At 53.6% G+C, this 20,589-nt stretch overlaps 7 protein-coding genes across 7 annotated transcripts; 4 read left to right on the forward strand and 3 right to left on the reverse strand.

Moving 5' to 3' along the window:
* Nucleotides 1-1,016: 1,016 nt before the first annotated feature.
* On the forward strand, nt 1,017-2,046 carry LRP88_08656 (trans-2-enoyl-CoA reductase (NADPH) TSC13; the record flags this gene model as incomplete). Its single annotated transcript, XM_083245159.1, has 3 exons — nt 1,017-1,053; nt 1,104-1,328; nt 1,385-2,046. The coding sequence occupies 3 exons, from the start codon at nt 1,017-1,019 to the stop codon at nt 2,044-2,046; spliced, it is 924 nt and encodes a 307-aa protein (XP_083099653.1).
* A 268-nt stretch (nt 2,047-2,314) lies between these two features.
* LRP88_08657 (uncharacterized protein) lies at nt 2,315-3,085 on the reverse strand (the record flags this gene model as incomplete). The annotated part of the gene is made up of 1 exon (XM_083245160.1): nt 2,315-3,085. The coding sequence occupies one exon, from the start codon at nt 3,083-3,085 to the stop codon at nt 2,315-2,317; it is 771 nt and encodes a 256-aa protein (XP_083099654.1).
* Nucleotides 3,086-3,598: 513 nt separating this feature from the next.
* On the reverse strand, nt 3,599-5,204 carry LRP88_08658 (P-loop containing nucleoside triphosphate hydrolase protein; the record flags this gene model as incomplete). Its single annotated transcript, XM_083245161.1, has 4 exons — nt 3,599-4,798; nt 4,848-4,882; nt 4,943-5,061; nt 5,125-5,204. The coding sequence occupies 4 exons, from the start codon at nt 5,202-5,204 to the stop codon at nt 3,599-3,601; spliced, it is 1,434 nt and encodes a 477-aa protein (XP_083099655.1).
* A 2,631-nt stretch (nt 5,205-7,835) lies between these two features.
* LRP88_08659 (RAM signaling pathway protein-domain-containing protein) lies at nt 7,836-10,848 on the forward strand (the record flags this gene model as incomplete). The annotated part of the gene is made up of 3 exons (XM_083245162.1): nt 7,836-8,230; nt 8,297-8,408; nt 8,458-10,848. The coding sequence occupies 3 exons, from the start codon at nt 7,836-7,838 to the stop codon at nt 10,846-10,848; spliced, it is 2,898 nt and encodes a 965-aa protein (XP_083099656.1).
* Nucleotides 10,849-11,570: 722 nt separating this feature from the next.
* On the reverse strand, nt 11,571-13,517 carry LRP88_08660 (transcription factor domain-containing protein; the record flags this gene model as incomplete). Its single annotated transcript, XM_083245163.1, has 3 exons — nt 11,571-11,660; nt 11,719-13,389; nt 13,455-13,517. The coding sequence occupies 3 exons, from the start codon at nt 13,515-13,517 to the stop codon at nt 11,571-11,573; spliced, it is 1,824 nt and encodes a 607-aa protein (XP_083099657.1).
* Nucleotides 13,518-14,396: 879 nt separating this feature from the next.
* LRP88_08661 (MCT family MFS transporter) lies at nt 14,397-15,957 on the forward strand (the record flags this gene model as incomplete). The annotated part of the gene is made up of 5 exons (XM_083245164.1): nt 14,397-14,649; nt 14,726-14,931; nt 14,993-15,287; nt 15,356-15,458; nt 15,528-15,957. 5 exons carry the CDS (start codon nt 14,397-14,399, stop codon nt 15,955-15,957), a joined length of 1,287 nt encoding a protein of 428 aa, XP_083099658.1.
* A 2,468-nt stretch (nt 15,958-18,425) lies between these two features.
* LRP88_08662 (uncharacterized protein) lies at nt 18,426-20,030 on the forward strand (the record flags this gene model as incomplete). Its single annotated transcript, XM_083245165.1, has 1 exon — nt 18,426-20,030. The coding sequence occupies one exon, from the start codon at nt 18,426-18,428 to the stop codon at nt 20,028-20,030; it is 1,605 nt and encodes a 534-aa protein (XP_083099659.1).
* Nucleotides 20,031-20,589: the final 559 nt, after the last annotated feature.

Genomic DNA, 20,589 nt, shown 5'->3' on the forward strand with positions numbered 1-20,589 from the left:
GATACTTGAGGGGCAGAAGCCGAGTTGTGTAGGGGGTGAAGATGTTTTCAACCTGTTTCCCGACGAGAAGATATTTACAAGCAAGGTCCCTGGTGTGGTCGAGGTGAAGCATTTCGGATGCTCAGTTATTGTCCCGTCGGGGCGACGGTGCTCTATTGTTGCGATAATACGGGTATTGTCCCTGTTGTTGATGCAAATGCGATAATGACGGATTAGTGCTGGTGAATCACTGGCATTTTTCACAATGGGGGCTGATCATGGCTTCTCATGATGATGGTGAGGGATGACCACTTGGGAGAAGCGACAATGTCGGGGTGAATAGGGAGGGCATCGCAATTTACAGATCTGGGAAATGAGAATCCCGAAATGGTAGAGATATGAGCTACTGTGAGTGCCCCTCTTGGTGTATTCTATTCTTTGTGTTGATGAGCCTGATACAGATGTTTTGCTTCAACCTGTCCATTCTGGGTGAACTGACAAAGGAGACATGATACTCCCACATCTGGATTGCTTGATCATACACCACAGGTGCTGCCTAGAAGGGAAGAGAATAGAGAATTTAGCCTGTTCAAGTCGATTATCGCCCAATTTATCGATATAGATGTCACGTTCAATACTCCGGACCAGATTGAGAGAACTGCCTCGGTACACGTTCAGCAATAGTAAATGAGGTCCTCGATACCATCCATGAGTAAATGCGTAATAGAGCAAAAAGACGCGAATACCCGTAAGCAGTATATCGCAGCGCTCAACCTTTGAAATCACATGCCATAAGCACATGGGCAAGGGAAGCGATGACATTTTTTCCCAACAAAGTCGACAGGCTCATGTTGATTAGTCCAAGGGGAAGGAACGACATCCCCCGCCGATCCCGAGGCCTTGGCGCGGTCCGATCCACTCTGAGATTAAACGGGCTCCTGTGTGTACACCTAAATATCTTGGGTGTCCTCAACACCAAAGAATCTGTCTCCCCCCCTCCTTTTTTCCAACTTTCCCCCCCCTCGGCACGATTCAAGATGGCCACTCTAACGACCCTCAAGCTTACAAACCGCTGTATGAACCCATTCTCCTTCTATATGCACTCATAAACTGACACCTTTTAGCTCCGAAGCAACCCATCAAGAAGCTCCCAGCTTCTGTCGAGCTCGGCCCCGACACCACCGTTGAGGATGTCAAGATCATGATTGCCAAGGCGGTTGGCATCAGCGACCACAACCGAATTGGCCTCTACGATCCTTCTACCAAGAAGACCCTCAAGAATCGCAAGGCTCGCGTCGCCGATGAGCCTGCTGTCGTTGCCGCTGGCGAGACCCTCGTCAAGGATATGGGTATGTCTACACGGGCTCAACAATCCCAGGCAACACACTCTAACAATGCAACACAGGTCCTCAGATGGATTGGAGAACCGTCTTCGTCGTCGAGTACATTGGCCCCATCCTCATTCACACCGCTGCCGTTCTCGCCCGCCCCTACCTGTACAGTAACGCCGGTGCCATGTCGTCGACCCAGTGGCTCTCGTTCTACATGATCATACTTCACTTCCTCAAGCGCGAGTACGAGACCCTCTTCGTCCACAAGTTCTCGGCAAACACCATGCCCATCAAGAACATCTTCAAGAACAGCTTCTTCTACTGGGTCGTCTCGGGCGGCCTCTGTGCCTACTGCCTCTACCACCCTCGCTCCCTCGCTGCCAGGGCCGACGTCCCCGCCATGGATATTCTCGGCCTCGTCATCTACCTCTTTGGCGAGCTGAGCAACGCCACCGTCCACCGATACCTGGCTAGCCTGCGATCCACTGGCGGCACCGAGCGCAAGATCCCCGTCGGCCACGGCTTCGAGCTCGTGACGTGCCCCAACTACATGTTTGAGATCATCGCGTGGCTTGGCATGGTCGTCACCAGCCGAGACTGGAGCGTCGCCTTCTTCATCGCCATTGGCACCGCGCAGATGTTCACCTGGGGCAAGGGCAAGGAGCGTGCGTACCGCAAGGAGTTTGGCGACAACTACAAGAAGAAGCGATATGTCATTCTCCCCGGTCTCCTGTGATTTGGTTGTGGCTGAAAGGGTCCTATTGGGAATGGCAGGGAGGTAGATCTACTTGGCGAGCATCAAGAGGGGGGTTTTGATACAGGTTAGAAGGTTAGAGGAAAATGGGCGTGGTTAATGAGATAAAAAAGTGAATGGACTGTCATGTGTACGTTTATAGAGCGAATGTGCTTGCTTGCCATGAAATCCCCCAGCGCCTATAAATCATCGTGTTCGTCAAGCATTGTCATGATATACCAAGTCGTTCCTCATAACTCGAGTCTCCTCTTCATCGGGACGCCGTTGACATTGACGCCGTATCTGACCCCTTGGTTCCCCTTCCCATGCTCGACTCAGGATCCGTCAAGCTCCGGCTGGCATCCGAAAAGGCCCCCGGCATGCCGTGTCCTGTATCAATTGCCATGCCCTCCATGCTCGTCTTCCCATGATCATCAACCCCCTTCTTCGGTCCATCCACATCCATCTCGTCTTCGCTGCCGCTCCCCACGCTCCCACACTCACTGCAGCTGCAGCTACAGCTCCCCTCGCCGTTGGCCAGCCGAACCGTCTCCTCGAGGACGAGAAAGTCGCGCTCCAGCACCTCGGCCCAGTTCTGCACGTTCCCGAGCTCCTTGAGTCTGCGAGCAGCAACATCCGCCTCGCGAGCTAACCGGTCGTTCTCGCGACGCAGTCCGTCCGCAGCACGGCGCACATCCTTGGCCTGCTTCCCGAGGGCGGCGGCGTTGGAGTGTAGCGTCGAGGCGCGCCACTGCAGCTCCGAGTCCATCATGTTCTCGAGGGTCGCCACGACGGCGCGCCGCGCCTCGGTGACGTGCCGCTGCGTCTCTGGAGAGGGGAGCGTCGGTTGCAGATGCGGAGGCGGCGGGGAGCGTTGCGCGGACGATGACGAGGACGGCCCTGGAATCTGCGCGTGAGCGTGAGCATGCGCGATGGACGGCGACGCGATGGATGGTGGAGGAGAAGTCGGCGGGCGGGAGGATGAAGGGCCCCCAGCGGAGGATGAGGAGCCAGCCTGCTGAGAGGACCTCGAAGCCGACATGATGGGGGTTTGTCAAGACTATGCTTTCAATTTCCGAGTTGATTCTCGGGAGTTAAAGGAGAGGAGAAACATGCCAGCAAGATCTGAGCAATGAGTTCAACGGGCTTGTTTCACGCGCAGCTGGTACACCTCGTTGTATGCATGGTGGTGGGGGTGCAGATCATGCGGCTGCACGTAGGACCAGAACAGCAGAGAAGATCTAACTCTTGTTAAAACTTCCAAGGAAAGTTACATAAATCTACTAAAATAGTACCCTAATCTAGTAAAGATATTAGATCCTTTTTATTCATTGTTTTATTATTCTTATTGTATCTCAGTAGGCTACCCTTCGGGAAGAATGGGCAAGTATCCATTGGATCTCTACCTTTGTCTCGAGGTTTTCTTGACCAGCGTAGGGAAGCCCAAGGGGAAACCCACAACACGGGTAAATAAGCACAGGTAATGGGGTATCTTGCAGGGAGCTGGCAGAAAAGTACAGAAGTCTTGTAGCAGGTCGTTGGTATTCGCAGTCCATTAGTCGTCATAATACCCATCATATGTGCCTTGCATTGCTTGCGTGCTCACAAACTCTTCGCTGGCTAACCCTCTCATACACCTCATCTCGAGCCCATGAGGGTCCTTGTGCCAGTCACAGGCAAAATCGCAGTCGGGCGTGTCGGTTTCGCCAAAGTACTTACATATTATGGCGTGTCGACATTTGTTTGTGCTCTCACAATACTCGGCAAGAGACTGGAGACTCTTTAGCCTGGCCGTCTGGTTTACCTCTTCTTTGGAATCGGATCGAATCATTCGCGTCACTCGTTCCAGGTCTTCTCGGCTGTAGTATAAGAAGCAATAGCTCGCGTTACCGTCTCGGCCTGCACGGCCGGCCTCTTGGTAATAGCCCTCGAATGACTTGGGAATGCGCCAGTGAACCACAAAGCGCACGTTGTTCTTGTCGATACCCATGCCGAAAGCAGTTGTAGCAACGATGATATCGTAACCAGGGTCGTTGCGGATCCAGCGGGAGAGAGTCTCCTCCTTGACATCTTTGGGGAGCCTAGCATGAAAGGGCCGGGCTCCAATGCCCTCATCTCGAAGGCTAGATGCGAGTGATTCGCATTCATCTCGAGATATGGTATAGATGATGCCAGGCACACTCTCCACCCTCTCATTGACTTGTGTCAATTCAGCCAACCGCTCATCGGCACGACGACGACTGTATACACCTCGAATCCACCGTAAAAAGTCTTGGAGACGGTTCTCATCCTCATCCTTGGTGTACCGAATCTCCAGATGCAGATTTTGTCGTTGAGGGTTCATGAGGAACTCCTTCGTCCTTTCTGGCGTCTGATCCAATTTCAGAATGGATAGCACGTCTCGCCGAACCTGTGGATTCGCTGTCGCAGTGAGGCACATGATGGGGACATCCGGAAACGTCTCTCGAAACCATGAAAGGCGCTTGAAGTCTTTTCGAAAGTCATGTCCCCACTCCGAGATGCAATGAGCTTCATCGATGGCTATGCGAGCAAGCTCCTTTTGTTCATGGACCAGTTGCAGGCGTTGGCGGAAACGGGAGACAGAGCATAGTTCGGGTGTAACGTATAAGAGACGAGTCCTTGGATGTCCAGTCTCAAGATCACGTTCGATGCGGAGGCGCTCATCAAAGGGGGTGGTGCTGTTGAGAGAGTTGGCGTCTATCCCGGAAGCTTTGAGGGCTTCTACTTGGTTGATCTAGCAGAGAATCAGATCCAGTACCAACAAAGGATCCGAGATTCCTTACCATCAGACTTAGCAAAGGGGACACAACGATGGTAACTGGGATGCTTAGTTAGATAGAGACCAACCAACACGCAATAATTAAGCGGCATGACTTACTACCCTGGTCAATGACCGCCGGGAGTTGAAAGCACAAACTTTTACCAAACGATGTGGCGGCTTGAACGTAAACATCGTAGCCATCAAGGGCGGCCTCGATAATTTCACGCTGATGTGGCCTGTCGATGGAAGCTGCAAGTCAGATCAATGCGGGCTTTGATGCAGGAATAGTTGCGGCAAACCTGAAATCGACCTTGTTGAACTGCCTTCTTAGTGTGAAGCCAATGTCTGTGCATGAATTGGTCCTCTTGAGAGGAGGCATTGTGCTTGCATCAGCTTGAGCATAGATTCACGGCAGCTTGGGGTGAATGCGTGGAGATGTGTCGTTGAGCGGGGTGGAGTCGTGAATAGCGACCACTCAATTCATAGCAAGTGGTCAGAAGTTTCTCCTTTCTCGGAACTCGATAATGGTTCACACTGGTGTTGTTAACCTGTAGCCCTAGCTTGCGTGTTCAGGTGGATAGGTAGGAGTGTTGGCTGACTTACAGAGTTGCAGTGAGGAGGGTCTCTTTTTCTCCTTTTGGCAATCGTATCGACCTCTGGGCGGCCAAGATCCACCAAAATTTGCAGGGTCTGCAACCTTGCTATTAGTGGTGCACTGGTGTCTCTGGTGAGCGTGGTGAAGGATGAAGTGATGCGCAGGGGTGTGAGCGAGATCGCCATGCGCTGCCGGAGTCGCGATATCTCCGTACCCCAGCTTCGGAGTGAAGCTGGAAGGCGGGCCAGACGGTCACGTGCACCCCGACGCCGAGTCAACCGAAGTGTTTGTCAGCTTGTTCCGTGAGCCTCTGTCAGCATCGAAACAGGCTATTTACGTCTCATCACTCCTACGACACATGGTTGGCGCACAATCGGAAGCAGTGCATCGAGTTACAAGGCGTGTCAGGGTTGGAATTCGCGATACGGGGACCCTCAGTCTTGTCTCAGCCGTCAACTGGCTGCACCTGCTACATACACGAACGCCGACCGCGGGATGATGTGATGGATGTGGTCAGCAGAGAGACAACAGAGACAGCCCAGTGGTCCGGCCAAGCAGAGTGTGCCAGTGTCAGCGCCTCGAGCGCCAGAACTGAGTGCGTACCTTGCATTACTCGCCGGAGGCTTAGACAGGGGTCGGCGACTCGACTGAGCCCGTTCCAGCCAGAGCAGCCAGACAAGAGCCTAGGCCGCCCTCCTACAGCAGCCATCCCTTGGTGGATGCCAGTGACGGCGTCGACGGACGGTTGAATGGAGACGCTTAACGGGCTCTGAGTTGTTTCATAGGTTGACATTACCCCTCGTCTCCCACTTTTCTGTTGCTTCCAGTGCCTCCAGGAACGGTCCCGAGCCTGACAGCTGTCCCTCGTGTTGTTTGTGTGCGTGTCGCTTGTCTGGGCATCTTGTCTAGTGTGTCGCCCCTGTGCGACCATGTCCTGTCCCCCAAGCTGGCTGGGCTGTGGATGAAGGGACAAGGAGCCATCCCTATCTCTCCCAGCATGGGTTCATCTGGATACCAGTGCTGACCAGTCTCTGCCCGCGAATCTCGTACTGTGCGTCAGCGGCCGGGCGGTGGCGGGTGCGCTGGCCAGTCAGTGGACAGACCAGACCAGGCGCCTGGAGGGATGCGGCGAACAGCGTGCCTGTCAGCGGCTGCCGCAAACCCTCCAGGTGGCCGGGCTCTAAAAGAGGGTTTTCATCTGGGGTGAGGGTCCTGGCGCCAGCTTACAGCGCGCCTTAGCCTCTGAGACGGCCCCGCACTGTGTTTCACCCGCCCACATCCCACGACCCGCGCGCCCTGAGACCGACTGCTGGCGTCGAGGGGCCCACGTTTGAGGTGCGTGCTGTGACCAAAACACTTGGTTACCCCTATCTGGTGCGCTATCCCCTATCTAAGCACATGGGACCGGTGGGTGACAGGGGTGGCTGGGAGGAAGTGGGAAAAAATCCTCCAGGCGGCGAGAGAAGTGGGAGGCATCTGTAAGTTGAGTTGCGGTAGCCAAAGCATTTTCCTTTGCCCGAGGTGGACTCTCTGGATGCTAAGTTTGGCCGGTAGCATTCAAGTGGGCAGCCAAGACTTTCTCAGCAAGGCGCTAAGGCACCTTACCTAACATTGGTTGCAGCATGTGCCTGAGATCCCCCGTCGATCCAGCTCCCATTGCAGTCTCGATTCTTTTGGGGATCTTTTTTTGCAACTCCTTGAGCTCGACTTAGCCAGTCCGCGATAAAAGCAGCAGGCCAAGAGACCAAAGTGGGAGACAGACGGGGGACATCCCAGCTATTCTCACCACACATCCTTACCTTACCAAAGACGGAGTCCTGGCCCCGACCTCATCGCCTCCACGTCCGCATCAGCTCATCATCGCGGCCCTTCCCGCCCCATTTCCTCCTCTAGCATCTTCCTCAGCAATCCTCAGCAATCCTCAGCAATCCTCATCCCTGGGTCAGCTTCGACCGTCGAATCCTCCTCGATTACCGCCACCGGGCACCTCTCGCCCTCCACCTCTCTTCGACGACGAACCTCAATCGACTTCAATTCCGTCTCGACAGAACAGGCCCGAACCTGAACCACGCGCCGCCTGCTGGCCTGTCCTATCCAACAACCATGACCCTGTCGCACTCGTCGCTGCCACAGCCTTCATTGGCCTAAACAAGAACCTTCGATCGCGGGCTTTGCTCCGCTTGAGACCCGAGGGCCTTCGCTTGCGTTTGCGTTTGCGCCTGCACTCTGGTCGAGAACAAGAGACAAACGCAAAGACAAGCCATAGAGGGGCTTCTGAAACGTCTCATCCACAACTATCGACATACCCGTCATCGAAATTCCTAACGCCCTCGCCGCCGATCGATTACTCCACCAGTGCGCCCTCCGCACGCTGCCTGCCTTAACCGATCATTCTCATATTATCCTTCCTCCGCCATGGAGCGGCCAGACCGACTCGCTGGCTCGTCTGTCGGCTCAGCATCACAACCACCAGTTCCTAGGAACTTGCCCGAGAACCATATATCTGGGAGACGCCCCGTCCCGAATTCGGCTGCCACCTCGAACGGCCCGCCGCCGCCTCCTCCCCCAATTCCCAACCTGCGTGGTGTTCCCTCCAGCTCATCCCTCTCCACCGCCGGCATGTCGGCTGCCCAGGTCATCAATCTCGCGCGCGAGGCCATGCGGAACGCCCTCGAGAGTGAGAACAAAGCTGCCGAGGCCAGCGCCGTCGGCACAGGGCTCAAGACCGGAGTCACCATTGATCTTAGCCGAAAAGGCATACAAAAACTGCCCGAGGAGGTAGTTGATATTGTCAAGGGTGAATTGGAACGGTCTGTGCCCTCGCTGGGATCCTCTCTAACCAGGCGCCCGGGCACTGATACTTACATGGTGTCCAGACTAGCATTGTCACACAATCAGCTCTCATCACTGCCAGCCCGATTTTCCGAATGCACCTCATTGCGATACCTCAACATCAGGGGCAACCAGATCAAGGAGTTCCCCATGCCGGTACATCTCTCATCTCTAACCTTGAGAAGCATTTTCTGACAAGTAACAGCTTTGCGATCTGAAGTCTCTAGAGATCCTCGATCTCGGTCGCAATCAGCTTCGAGTCCTTCCTCCCGACATCGCCAGACTTTCGTCTTTGAAAGTCCTATCCGTTCCTAAGAACCAGATTCGAGAACTCCCTCTCTGTCTTGCCGACATGGGCTCCCTCCAAGTGATCAAGTTTGAAGGAAATCCCATCAGCTTTCCACCTCGAGACGCGATACAAGTGCAAGCCCCGAGCCCACCGAACGAGGGTCTTCTAAGGGACAGCGAGGTGACAGAAGTCGCAGTGACTGCACATATCAAAAAGTTCTTAAAGCAACATGCACTCAATGGCCGACTCGAGGCTGAGAACACGGGAGACGAGTCGAGTGAAGGGGCCGAGACTCCCCGCTTCCCGCTAAAGAGGGTTGCCAGCGGGCGATTCCCGATCAAGGTGAATGGCACCGATTTGTCAGACATTCGATCGCCCAACATTGGCTCGCGCCCACCGCCGATCCCCTCAAGATCACATTATCGAGGCCTTTCGCAGCAAAGCACCGCTATTCGACGACCTGGCGTCATGCCTCTCACAATCGGAAACGTCAACGAGCGAGTCCGCAGTAACTCTGAGAGTTTGTTGCGAGCGGACCGATCGGAGAGCCGTAGCAGACGTATGGGGATTGTTTCAAGAAAACCATCGGATCTGGGCACTCTTGATGAGATGCAGGTCAACAATCGCTTCAGCCATTACCGTGGCCTAAGTCATGGCTCGGCCATGCAGGGAACGCCGATAGGAACCAAGAGTCCGGCGACTCCAACGGAACCATATCTTCAGCGCCCGATCTACGTGAGACGGCTTTCTGTGCTGCCTGAACGACGCCGAGAGTCAAAGGTGTATGATCCAGTCGTTGAAGCAGCAAAGGGAATTCTGTATTCGATATTTCAGATCCACCCCATGATCCAGATGTTGATGAGCCTCACAAGCGACGGATCCGCCAAGCGGTCGAGTCTTGAGATTGTTTTTTACAACACAAACTCACACGTGGAAGAGCTAGAACAGGAGATTCAGAAGCATGAAAACGCCTTGGCCGACACTGACGACCTCGCGCACCGGGAAAACGAGAATGTCCACCGAGCTTGTCATACACTCGTCAGCGCGTATGGGCATGTGTGCACGCTTCTGGTCGACAACATCGATACGTTTGTCAACAATGGAGATGCGCGCTATATCCGGTCTCTCTTGATGTTGCTGTATAACAGTATCATGGAACTTCGGGTAACACTTGCGTCTCTGAGCGCTGAAGAGGGCCCTCAGCAAATCGCACCCGAAGGAGACTCGACCAGCAGCCGCACCATCAGACCGCACGTCCGAGAACCATCGATTACTCCAACAGTGGAGAGACCTACAGGAGCCCGCAACCGGAATGGCACTCTGGTGCACCATCCGATCAATCTTCGTGTCGCTACTGACGTCCCAGTGCGTCTCTCAGCAACATATGTTAACGGCAATGGACGGACTGCTACAATCACCTCGGCCACTCCGCGATCTGGAGAGTCGTTCTCTTCGATAGGCAGCCGAGGTATATCTTCCGAGTTTACCGAGGAGGACCGACAATTCGAAAAGATCTTCCTGTCGTTGCAGAAGTCGACAGATCTTGTTATGCGGACACTGCCTAGTTTCCAAGTACAGCTTATGGGCGGCCTTAGAAACGCGGTGCATCAGCGTACGCCGGAGAGCATCATTCAGCACTGGAAGGGGCTGATCAGTGGATGTGGTGTCGTCATCCAACAGACGGAGGCGTTGAAGAAGAGACTCTCGCTCATCAAGTTGAAGGAGCCTGGGGTTCGAACGCAGGCGAGCTTCTGGGGAATGTGCAGCAACTTCAGCCATTCTTGGGCGGACATGATCGAACAGATCAAGTATGGTCCCAACTCGGTACCACTACCACCAGACACCAGGGCTCGTCTGCGACCGATCCAGCAAAGTATCAAGGAGACAAGCAACATCATCTACCAATCTCCTTGGCACTACCTGTTCCGACCGATGGCCAACAACGGGCCCACGTCGTTCCCTGCGCACGGCATGTCGCCAACCCAGGTCCCGATTACACCGCAGAGTGCCGCCTTGGGACCTGCAATGCAGGCAACGGTTCCCACAACACCACAGAACGGATCATTCGCAGCGGCGTTCCACGGAAACGTCTTTGACCGAGCCGACGCCCTCATGGCGAACCCCGGCATCTCCATGGGTCGAAACGGAGGAATGAGCAAGGGGCACATGGGATTCAGTTCTCTCTCTTCCATTTCGTCCATGTCATCAGATGAAGGCAGCATGCACTCTTCGCCCTCGGTCTTGGGATCGCACGGCCCCCTCGGGCCAATGCCGCTGCGGCTCAATGGGGGTAGAGTTGCCTTTTAAGTCTTGTCACCTGGCCACATCTCGGATTTGGATATTAGAGTCAGGCTGACGTGACAGGCGAGCGCCGTCGCAGTTTTTGCATACTCGAGAGACGAGGAGAAGGAGGAGGAGACATATTTTTGATATAATTTCGTGTTTTTGAACAACTACCAAGGCGTATGGCATTACGCTGATAGTCATTCCTTTACCGCATAGCCTTGGCGTTGGGGACTCAGTTGGTTGCTTTTTTCTATATGCCAAAACAGGGCTACGGGAGGTAATTTGCATTTAATTTTCAAGGCGGGAGGAGCTCACAGCTTGCGTACGGGTATAATGCTTAACTTATTCATGTTGGCGGAGCAAAATTTGGTGGGAGAGGCATGATGACCTGGCGGTGGCTGGACCAAGGAACATGCCACCCACATGCATACGAGTCGAGGGAGGGTATGGATGAGATGGAGGTATGGCATGAAGCAGGGAGGAGGCTTTGCAATTGTACATTAGCCGTACAGCCAATATAATGCTGCTGGTATTACGCATGAAGTGTTCGAGTTGCAAAGTTAATGGTCCGACACATGGATAGATGGCGACCAGAGAGAGTCAGCATCGTATTCGTGGCTTCATTGTGTCGACTTGAAGAGATCTGCAAAACGGGAGCTTATCCTTCCCTTGGACTATGGACACTCGGTGCTGATCCAGCATTTCAAGAACTGTACATATGATTCTGTAGCCGGGAGATGATATCAATATGATACGGGCCATTGAGCCTGGCCGTCTCTGCTCATGGTAGGAATCCCTAGGAGACTGGATATGTCCCATTCTATGGGGTTCTCCTGGACCACTAGTTAGCGATATGGCTGGGAACTTCTTATCTAGGCACTTTCCACTTACTGCTGAAAAGAATTCGGGAGGGAAAAAGTCGGTACTCAGAGTGTCTGCAGTCGCCATGGACTCCTGGGGTGTCGCGCCCGCCGTCGTCTCGCGCAGCACCGCTACGCAGTTGCGTAAGGTCTGGGCGTGGGCCTCGTATACTGCTTGCTTCATCGGCTGGCCTGACTCTAGCGCGCGGATCTGCGTCAGGTGGGCGTTGACGAACAAGAGTCTCTTGAGACTGGTGTTGCCTCGTGCAATGAGCTGTGTTAGCTGTTCTTGCATGCTTTCGAGAACTTGGATCAGAGGGGCTCGGGTAGCTTTGGCCATCTCGTCGAGGACATCAGCTTCATAACTCGGCGCAGCTTCGTCCTGCAACTGAGTGATGACCTCAAGGGACAGTATCAGCATGGCATCGAAGTTCAAGGAGCACTTGAACAACCCGCGGCCAACGAGTGCAAGGCGCCATGTATCCTCCCAGCGTTGGAGGGGCTGGTTGAGGTCGGCCCCCTTGTCACTGGATGCGATAACCAAGGCAGCCTCGACACATATCTTGCGGGAGAGGTAGAATCTCGGATCGGCCCTGGCCTGCAGCATGAAGTCGCGATGAAGAAACATGATGAACCGTCTCAGTTGAATATCCATCAGTTTCCGGTGGAACACATTCGGCCTCAGACTACACGTATCCGCGAAACTACCATCAGTGACCTTCCTCGAGTGGAAGAAGGCTGCCACATCACGGCACGCGGTACGCAGCTTTGTGCCTATCTCTAAAGCCTTCTCGTAGGATTGTTGGTGGCGAAAATCGTTGAGCAGGCGGATGACCTCGACCCTTAACGGAAGAGATTGCGCTAACAAAACCTGAAGACTCGAATCTGTGGGAGTGTCTAGAGGCTTGGGCGTTGGCTCAGAATCAGATTCGAGATCGGAGTCGTTATAGTTGGATGGTGAGCAGGCGTCGTAGTCGACGTCGGAGAAGTTAAGCGGCAGGCCGAGATCAAGACAACATTGCACAGACAATTCCAAGACTGTAGTCCAGAGACGTGCACGAATCTCTCTTTGGTACAGAGACAGTCCCGGAAACAACTTGGGGTTGCGGTGAAGCCCCATGGTGATGGCAGCGCGGAGCAGCGACCCCGAGGAGAGCCATGATGTTGCGCCACGGCAGTTGAATGTGGTCTGGCGAGCAAGGAGCAAGAGACAGAACACTTGAAGACCATCCAAGTTATATGTTGTCTTCTCGTTTGGTCCTGTGAGCCACCACTGTGCGTTTTGTATCCACGTCTGCGCAAGCCGCCATAGGTGGTTGGCCTCGGCATCATCAGAGACCTCCTTGAAAGTCGTTCCAATGGCAAGGATCAAGGTCAACTTGATAAGAAAGACAGGCTGAAGGGTTGACGCATGCTCCCCCACCCACACTTGGCTGTACTCGTTCCAAAAGGACAGGACATGGATAATTCGGTACATGGGCTCAAAGGTGCGGAGATAACACCGGATGAGATCATCGCAAGTCTCCTTCACGGGGAGAGTCTCACGCAAATCCCGGATTGGTTGCTCAAGATTGGCTGCGTTTTGTTTCTTGAGAGCGAATCGGAGGTTCCTAGCCTCTTGCAAGGTTTCGATGAGATCGGCTTTGGCATCATTGAACCATGGTTCGACTTGCACGGGGTGGAACGATCCCGAGATGGGAAACTGATGAAATGTCAGCCATCAAGACTTCATGAAGAGGCTTGAACATCGGTCAAAGATAGGGAAACAAACCCTCTCTGCTGTATGGAGCCAGTGTGTCTGGCCAAATAGCTTCGTCTTCTCTGGGACATGTCGAAGTCTTGGTGTGTGTGGTGGTATACAGGTGGATGATGAGGCCGATGCTGAGACCAGAGGCTGTGAGGGCGGAGGATTGTTCAAGAGTGAGGATTCCTGATTCGTCGATGGAACGTCATCGCCGGTCTCTGGTCTTGGTGGTTGGCGTGGTATCTGAGCTCGGAGATAATCTCCCACCAGGGCCGGTCTTGCTGCTGCTCTCCTCCGTCCAGATGCCCCGACCCCCTCCCCTGCTTCTGGATGCGTCTCGGCAGATGCTAGCTCCCGGTTCTTGGCAGGCACTGCAGCCGCATCTCTGGAGCCCCCGTCTCGGTATGAGCACTCCATCGAAACCCGAGCCCGGATGCAGCCATTACACGGCTGCCCCATGTCGCACCGAATCTTGCGGCGCCGGCATTGCTCGCACGATCGCGCCGGTCGACGTCTTCGACGTTTAGGCCGAGGACTGCCTGTCGAAGAAGCTGCTGAAGACATGGATGATGTTTTGACAAGTTGAGACCGGCCTGGAGAATGAGTCGATCGGGGATGAGAGCACCGAGATGGATATAAGTGAGTGGGTTGAAATGCCGAGCTTTATCCCCGAACTTTTCAAGGCCGAACTTTTGGCTGACTGTGTGCTGACAGAATAAGTCAGACAGCTGTGGGCCAATATGTGAGGGCCTTTACATATAATTTGCGCATCTGATAAATATCACCGAGCTTGTAAACCGATGCCGAACTTCGGGCATACTTTGATATCATGTTAATGATCAAGGGAATTGAACAAGCAGACATATAAAAAGATCTCTTTCCTTCTAGAAGCTATGGAAAATCATCTTCAGAACAATTCGGCACAATCACAACCACCTATCATTACATCTTAACCCGACTTCACAATGTCCAACACGAGCAGCACTCTCGACGTCGCTACCCTGGAGGATGGTCGACCTGAGAAGGAGACGGACGAGAAACCTCAAGAAAGCCCTGAAGGGGGGACCAGAGGATGGCTGACAGTCGCGGGCTCTTCGGCTGCCCTGTTTGCCACGTTCGGTTGGGTCAACTGCATTGGGTTGTTCCAAGCCCAGTACGAACAAGTCCAGTTGAAGGATTATTCCAGTTCTGATATTTCCTGGATCACGTCAATCGAGTGTAAGTCAGCCCCAGATGTCCATTTTCATGTGGCACAACATCCCGGATGATGACCCGCGATCCTGACCTGGCCTAGTCTTTTGCATGCTTTTCTTCTCTCCCGTTGGAGGCAAGATTTTCGACCATTACGGACCAAAGGTGCCCATCTTGGTTGGTTCCATCATGCATGTCTTCGGCCTCATGATGCTCAGCATCTCGAGCAAGTACTACCAGATCCTCCTGAGCCAATCGATCTGCTCCGGAGTGGGCTCATCTCTTGTTTTCTCCCCGGCCTTGACCGCTGTGGGTTACCCCCGTTATCCAGACTGTTCCTCATTACCCCATTCTGATGCATCGTCAATAGGCCCAAACCTACTTCGACAAGAAGCGAGGTATAGCACTCGGACTTGTTGTCGCCGGGTCATCGGTAGGGGGTGTCATATTTCCCCAGATGGCGCAGCACCTTATTCCAAAGGTGGGATTTGGCTGGGCTATCCGCATATGTGCCTTTCTCATCCTGGGTATGCTTCTTTTGTCCAACCTGACCATCACCTCAAACCTTAAACACTCGCCCAAGCCCTTTAGCATAATGGACTACCTGAAGCCCATCCGCGAGTTTAACTTTTCTATCTTGGCTGTATCATCCTTCTTTCTCTATTGTAAGTGATACTACCCAGGGAGTCTTTGGTCGACGCCGAAAATCGATAGTTGCTGACACTGATGCAAGGGGGCATGTTTGTGCCGTTCAATTACATCGTCACAGAGGCAATCCATTACGGAATGAAGCCGTCTCTAGCCATAGGATTGGTATCAATCATGAACGGCGCCAGGTAAGCTTTTTTCTAAACTTAAGTCAGCCTCTGGTCTTAATGGAGCTCTAACGGGGAGTCCGGGGATAGCTTCTTTGGGAGGACCGTGCCCAACTACGTTGCAGACAAGTTCGGCCGGTTCAACGTCACGGTAGCCATGCTTCTTCTCTCGGCCATCATGGTTCTAGGCCTGTGGCTCCCTGGGAGGAGTGACGGCGCCATCATTGCATTTGCCGTGCTGTTCGGCTTCAGCTCTGGCGCAGGCATCGGGCTCGCCCCCGTGCTCATCGCGGGTGTCTCTCCCATCGAGGAGCTTGGCTTCCGGGTGGGTACGATCTTGTCACTGGCTGCCATCGGCTCCTTGACGAGTCCACCGATCGCCGGAGCGATCGTCGCAGACGACGGAGGTAGCTACCGATTCGCAGCAGTGTTTGGCGGAGTTAATTTCTTGATCGCCACGATGGGGGTCGCGTTACTCCGGGTCAAGTTGGGGGGCTGGAAGCTCACAACCAAGATCTAACGTCTCAGGAACTTGCCATGTCTTTCCGCGTGGAGACGGGAACCGTTGAAAAGGGGGCAAGGTTAAAGGGGTACCTGAGGCTGAGAGGAGGTAAAAAGTTTAATGGGGTTGACTTTGCAGTAGACGAGATGGGATCCAAGAGTGTGTTTAGCATAGACTAAGTAACCTGATTATTGAACGCCATGTCCTATATTGACCTGAGCTGTGTTATTGACTTTTGTCTCTCCCATGAAGTATCTCCGATGCTTGTGAGAGTGTTGTAAGCTTGCCAGTAAGCAAAAATAACTTGTCTCTTTGTGGCGAAACATTGCCAATCAAAAGTTGCAAGCCATCAAGTATCAATGTGACCTCATAGCACCTCGCACATACCTGCCGCTCGGGCTCTGAGAGTAAGCATAAGCGAGATATCCAGGCACCAGAGATTTTGTACTGGCTAGGGAGCTGAGGTTTGGGAGATTTGATATTACTTCATCGTTGAGCTGGAAATAGATTGTGAAACCGGAGGCGTTAGTCAAGCAGCGTTGAGATCCTCTTTGGGAAATGGGCCACCAGAGGGAAGGCGCCACACACATTGTCAAAGAGGTCGTGCCTTCCCAACATGCGAACGAGACATAGAGGTCGCCTTAGTCATCAAAGTGTATCTCCGAGATTTCAGGAGCCAAGGCCGCCAAGAAGGGGCATGACGAGAATAGAGTTGGTCTAGATGCACCAGGGGCAGATCTTGTTCCTCCACCTGCATCATCTCTATCCGCTACAAGGGTTGCATTGCATCTGTACGACGGCCAATGATGCTTTGACGCTGGTACCTTTTTGTTTGGCTTTGATTTATTTTTGTTTCCGAGATGATCAACTTGGAACCACCCTAACGTTGCATGGCTCCACGATATGTTTCGTTTCGTTTCTCCCCATCGGCCGCTCAACCGCCCTACCCTCGATCTGGGGACGGGAAACGAGAGGCGCATGGTTGCTTCTCGTGGTAATGGACCGATTGGGCGAGGATCCATGGCGGGGAACCGCTCTACCGGCTGGACGCCACACAATAACACATTACACAACGGTGATGCTAGGCCCCGATATGCCGCTCACTTCCCCAGAGTTCTCGGCCCAGAGGGTTACCTGAAACCCGCATTCGGACCTGAACTCATTTGCGGATGCTCTTTGCGGTAAGAGCGGACGCAGCGACTGCTGCTCGCACAGAGGAAAGGATGGGAAATCGCCGAACTGTCCGTGGCGAGGCTGGATCGACAAGCTCTCGTCAGCAAGGAGATTAACTCCAGAATGAGTTTCGGAGCTGAAAGACGGACCTTCTTCTCCTCTACTAATCATATTGGCCAATTCCTAAATGCCGGTACCTGAATCTTCCCGATGCAGTCGAGCAACTCTGCAGCCATGGCGTCCCAAGACCACACCGTCAACGGCGAGACACAACGTTTGTTGCATATACGAACGGGTGGCTCACCCTAAGCATGCGGCATCATCGACTGCCGACGAGGTTTACCTCCTTGATTGGTTCCCCTTGCTTTGGCGAAAGGCCAAGAGGTTGGTTCCCGTTGGCTTTCTATCGGCCCCTGCACTTAAAGTTAATTATCGATTATTGCCACACTCTTCGCCTTGCCCTGAGCTGAGAGCCGTTACAACTCCCGGGCTAGGCCCATACTCAGCTGCACCAACTGTACATGTCATCGAATCAAAGATGTGCCGAAGAATTGCGGAGCGGTGGGTTCGCACCGTTTGATGAAGGGGCAGCGGTTCGAGCCTATGCCGTCCGGCCCGCTCGCTGACCCCCTTTCCAGAGAAGCTTGTTTTGAGAACTTGGATCAAATCAGCCAATATGGAGGGCGGAAGCGAGTCCGTGTATTCGCGGTCCTCCAGGAGTGGGCACTTCCGTTCAAGAAGATGATCTTGAACATCACATGCATGTACGGTGCAGTCCGTCATCTAAACGTAACTCAATATGCAAGGATAGAGTTGTGCCTGTCCCTCGAAGCCGCTCGGATGCGGAATGAGGCTCAAAGTCAGGTCAGGTCATGGGAGAGATCAAAGCTGTGTGGGGTCAGCACTTGGAGCACGGATCTTTGAGACTATCTGAGCTTGCCGCAAAGTCAAACAGAGGGCATAGGCAATCCATGTGGCGGTAGCCCTGGAGGCTGGCGTTGAACCCGCGGGAATTCTTGTGGGAAGACCTCGATGGCTTGGGCCCAGTGCCAGCCCCGTTGGTATGGCATGGGGAAGCTTGATGCTTGAGTCTCAAGAAACAGACTCCAAGACGCTCTCAGACATCTGGATGGATATGCCCTCACTTCATCTATAAAAAGAGACGTCTGCCTCCTCCAACCCACCCGTTCTCATCCAGATCTCATCCTCATCCCACAAGCTCCTTCAGCACCCAGCTCCGGATCTCCTATCTTCACACTCTCGTTTCAACCAACTCTCTTTTATCTTCTTCTCAACACACCCCATCTTTCAAGATGAAGCTTCATCAGGTCGTCGCTGTCCTCAGCTTCATTGCTGCTGGCGCCTCTGCCACCCCTGAAGGCTATGGTGACAAGGACAAGGACGTCAAATACGGCAACAACTACGGCAACAAGTACGGCAACAACTACGGAAACAAGTACGGCAACAACTATGGCGACAAGTATGGCCATGACAAGAATGGCAAGGATGGCTACGGCAAGGACGGCCATGACAAGGACGGCAAGGATGGCGACAAGTATGGCCATGGCAAGGATGGCTATGGCAAAGACGGCTATGGCAAGGATGGCCACGGCAAGGATGGCTATGGCAAGGACCACAACAAGGACGGCAAGGACAAGTACGGCCACGGCAAGGATGGCTACGGCAAGGATGGCCACGGCAAGGATGGCTATGGCAAGGACCACAACAAGGACGGCAAGGACAAGGACGGCCACGGCAAGGACGGCTACGGCAAGGATGGCGACAAGTACGGTCATGGCAAGAACGGGTATGGCTACGGCCACGGCAAGAAGTGCAAGACCTACGAGTGGGACATTGGCCGCTGCAGCTGGTGCCCATACAAGCCCTACCACCCCCGCGACTTGGATGGCCTTGAGGCTCGTGGCGACTATGGCTACGGAAACGGCTACGGCTACGGAAAGACCTGCAAGAAGACCTGCCCTGACAACAAGAAGAAGTGCAAGAAGCAGTCCTGGGACTACTCCAAGCCTACTTACTCCGGCACCTTTGAGGAGTCTGTTACTTGTGAGGGTGGTGACTCTTACAAGGTGAAGGGCAAGATCGCACCTTGCGGCGACTGGGGCAAGTACGGCAGCAAGCAGTGTCTCTTTGTCGAGTACGCCGACTGGAACAAGTGGAGCGACAAGACAGCCTACCTGGGCATCTACACCACCGAGACCGAGGGCCCCAAGTACAAGGAGAAGCTCAACTTCACCGAGGACTACTGCGAGGGCAACAAGTGTGTCGTCCCTCTCAACAAGTTCCCCGGATGGCCCAAGCTCGCCGGCAAGAGCGTCTGGGTTGGCATCGACGACGACCAGTGCAAGCCCAAGAAGGGTCACGGCTATGGTGGCTATGGCAAGGACGGCAAGGACAAGTACGGCAAGGACAAGGACGGCAACAAGTACGGCCACGATGATGACAAGTACGGCAAGGACAAGGACGGCAACAAGTACGGCCATGATGATGACAAGTACGGCAAGGACAAGGATGGCAACAAGTACGGCCATGATGATAACAAGTACGGCAAGAACAAGTATGGCAACAACAACAACTACGGCAACGGAAACAAGGACAAGCGCGCCAACGACGACAAGTACGGCAACAACAACAACTACGGAAACAACTACGGCAACAACAACTACGGTGACAAGGACGGCAACAAGTATGGCAACAACTACGGCAACAACAACTACGGTGACAAGGACGGCAACAAGTATGGCAACAACTACGGCAACAACTACGGTAACAACGACGACAACAACAACTACGGAACCGACCGATATGGCAGGCACGGCCGCAACTACGTCAAGTACATCGAGCTTGACATCACCGCCACCTACCCCAAGAAGTGCACTGCTTGGTGCTGCTGCGCTTAAGCGACGACTTTGCCGGCGGGGCTCTTGTCTGGAGACCGAGCCGGAGGCTCTCAGGCCATGGCCATGGCTGGTTCTGGGACGCTATGATGATGATGACGAACGGATAATACACAGCCGTGACGCTCTCTGGTTTTTCGCTTCTCTTCTTTATGTAATCCCGGGACAGCGCACTCATTTCTCTGTCCAAAAGTTTATACTATAGGTTTAGGAGGTTGCTATGGAAGTCTTGTGTTTGGGATCTGATAGGTAGTTAATTGACAAAAATTGGGTGTGAAACAGTCTCGAAAAGTGTGTGAGGTGCCAACATGTAGCTGAAGTATCCAGAAGCTTAACCCATAAGCTTAATCCATAGGGCTGATGAGAAGATGACGAGGGTTGAAGAGGAAAACGGGGCATGGGAATAGACTTTGACGTCCTTAGGATGAGTTTAGCACCACTGGGCCATACCAATCTAACTATAGACTTTGGTAGTTATACCCACGTTTACTTGGAGTGAGTCGTCTGGCTTGCCTTGTTTGCTATGGATGCTGCATTTGCCTCAAAGTGAGATGAATGAATG

The sequence above is a fragment of the Fusarium phalaenopsidis genome, assembly GCF_050370095.1.
Source record: "Fusarium phalaenopsidis strain FUZ10S chromosome Unknown contig_32302, whole genome shotgun sequence".
NCBI lineage: Eukaryota > Fungi > Ascomycota > Sordariomycetes > Hypocreales > Nectriaceae > Fusarium > Fusarium phalaenopsidis.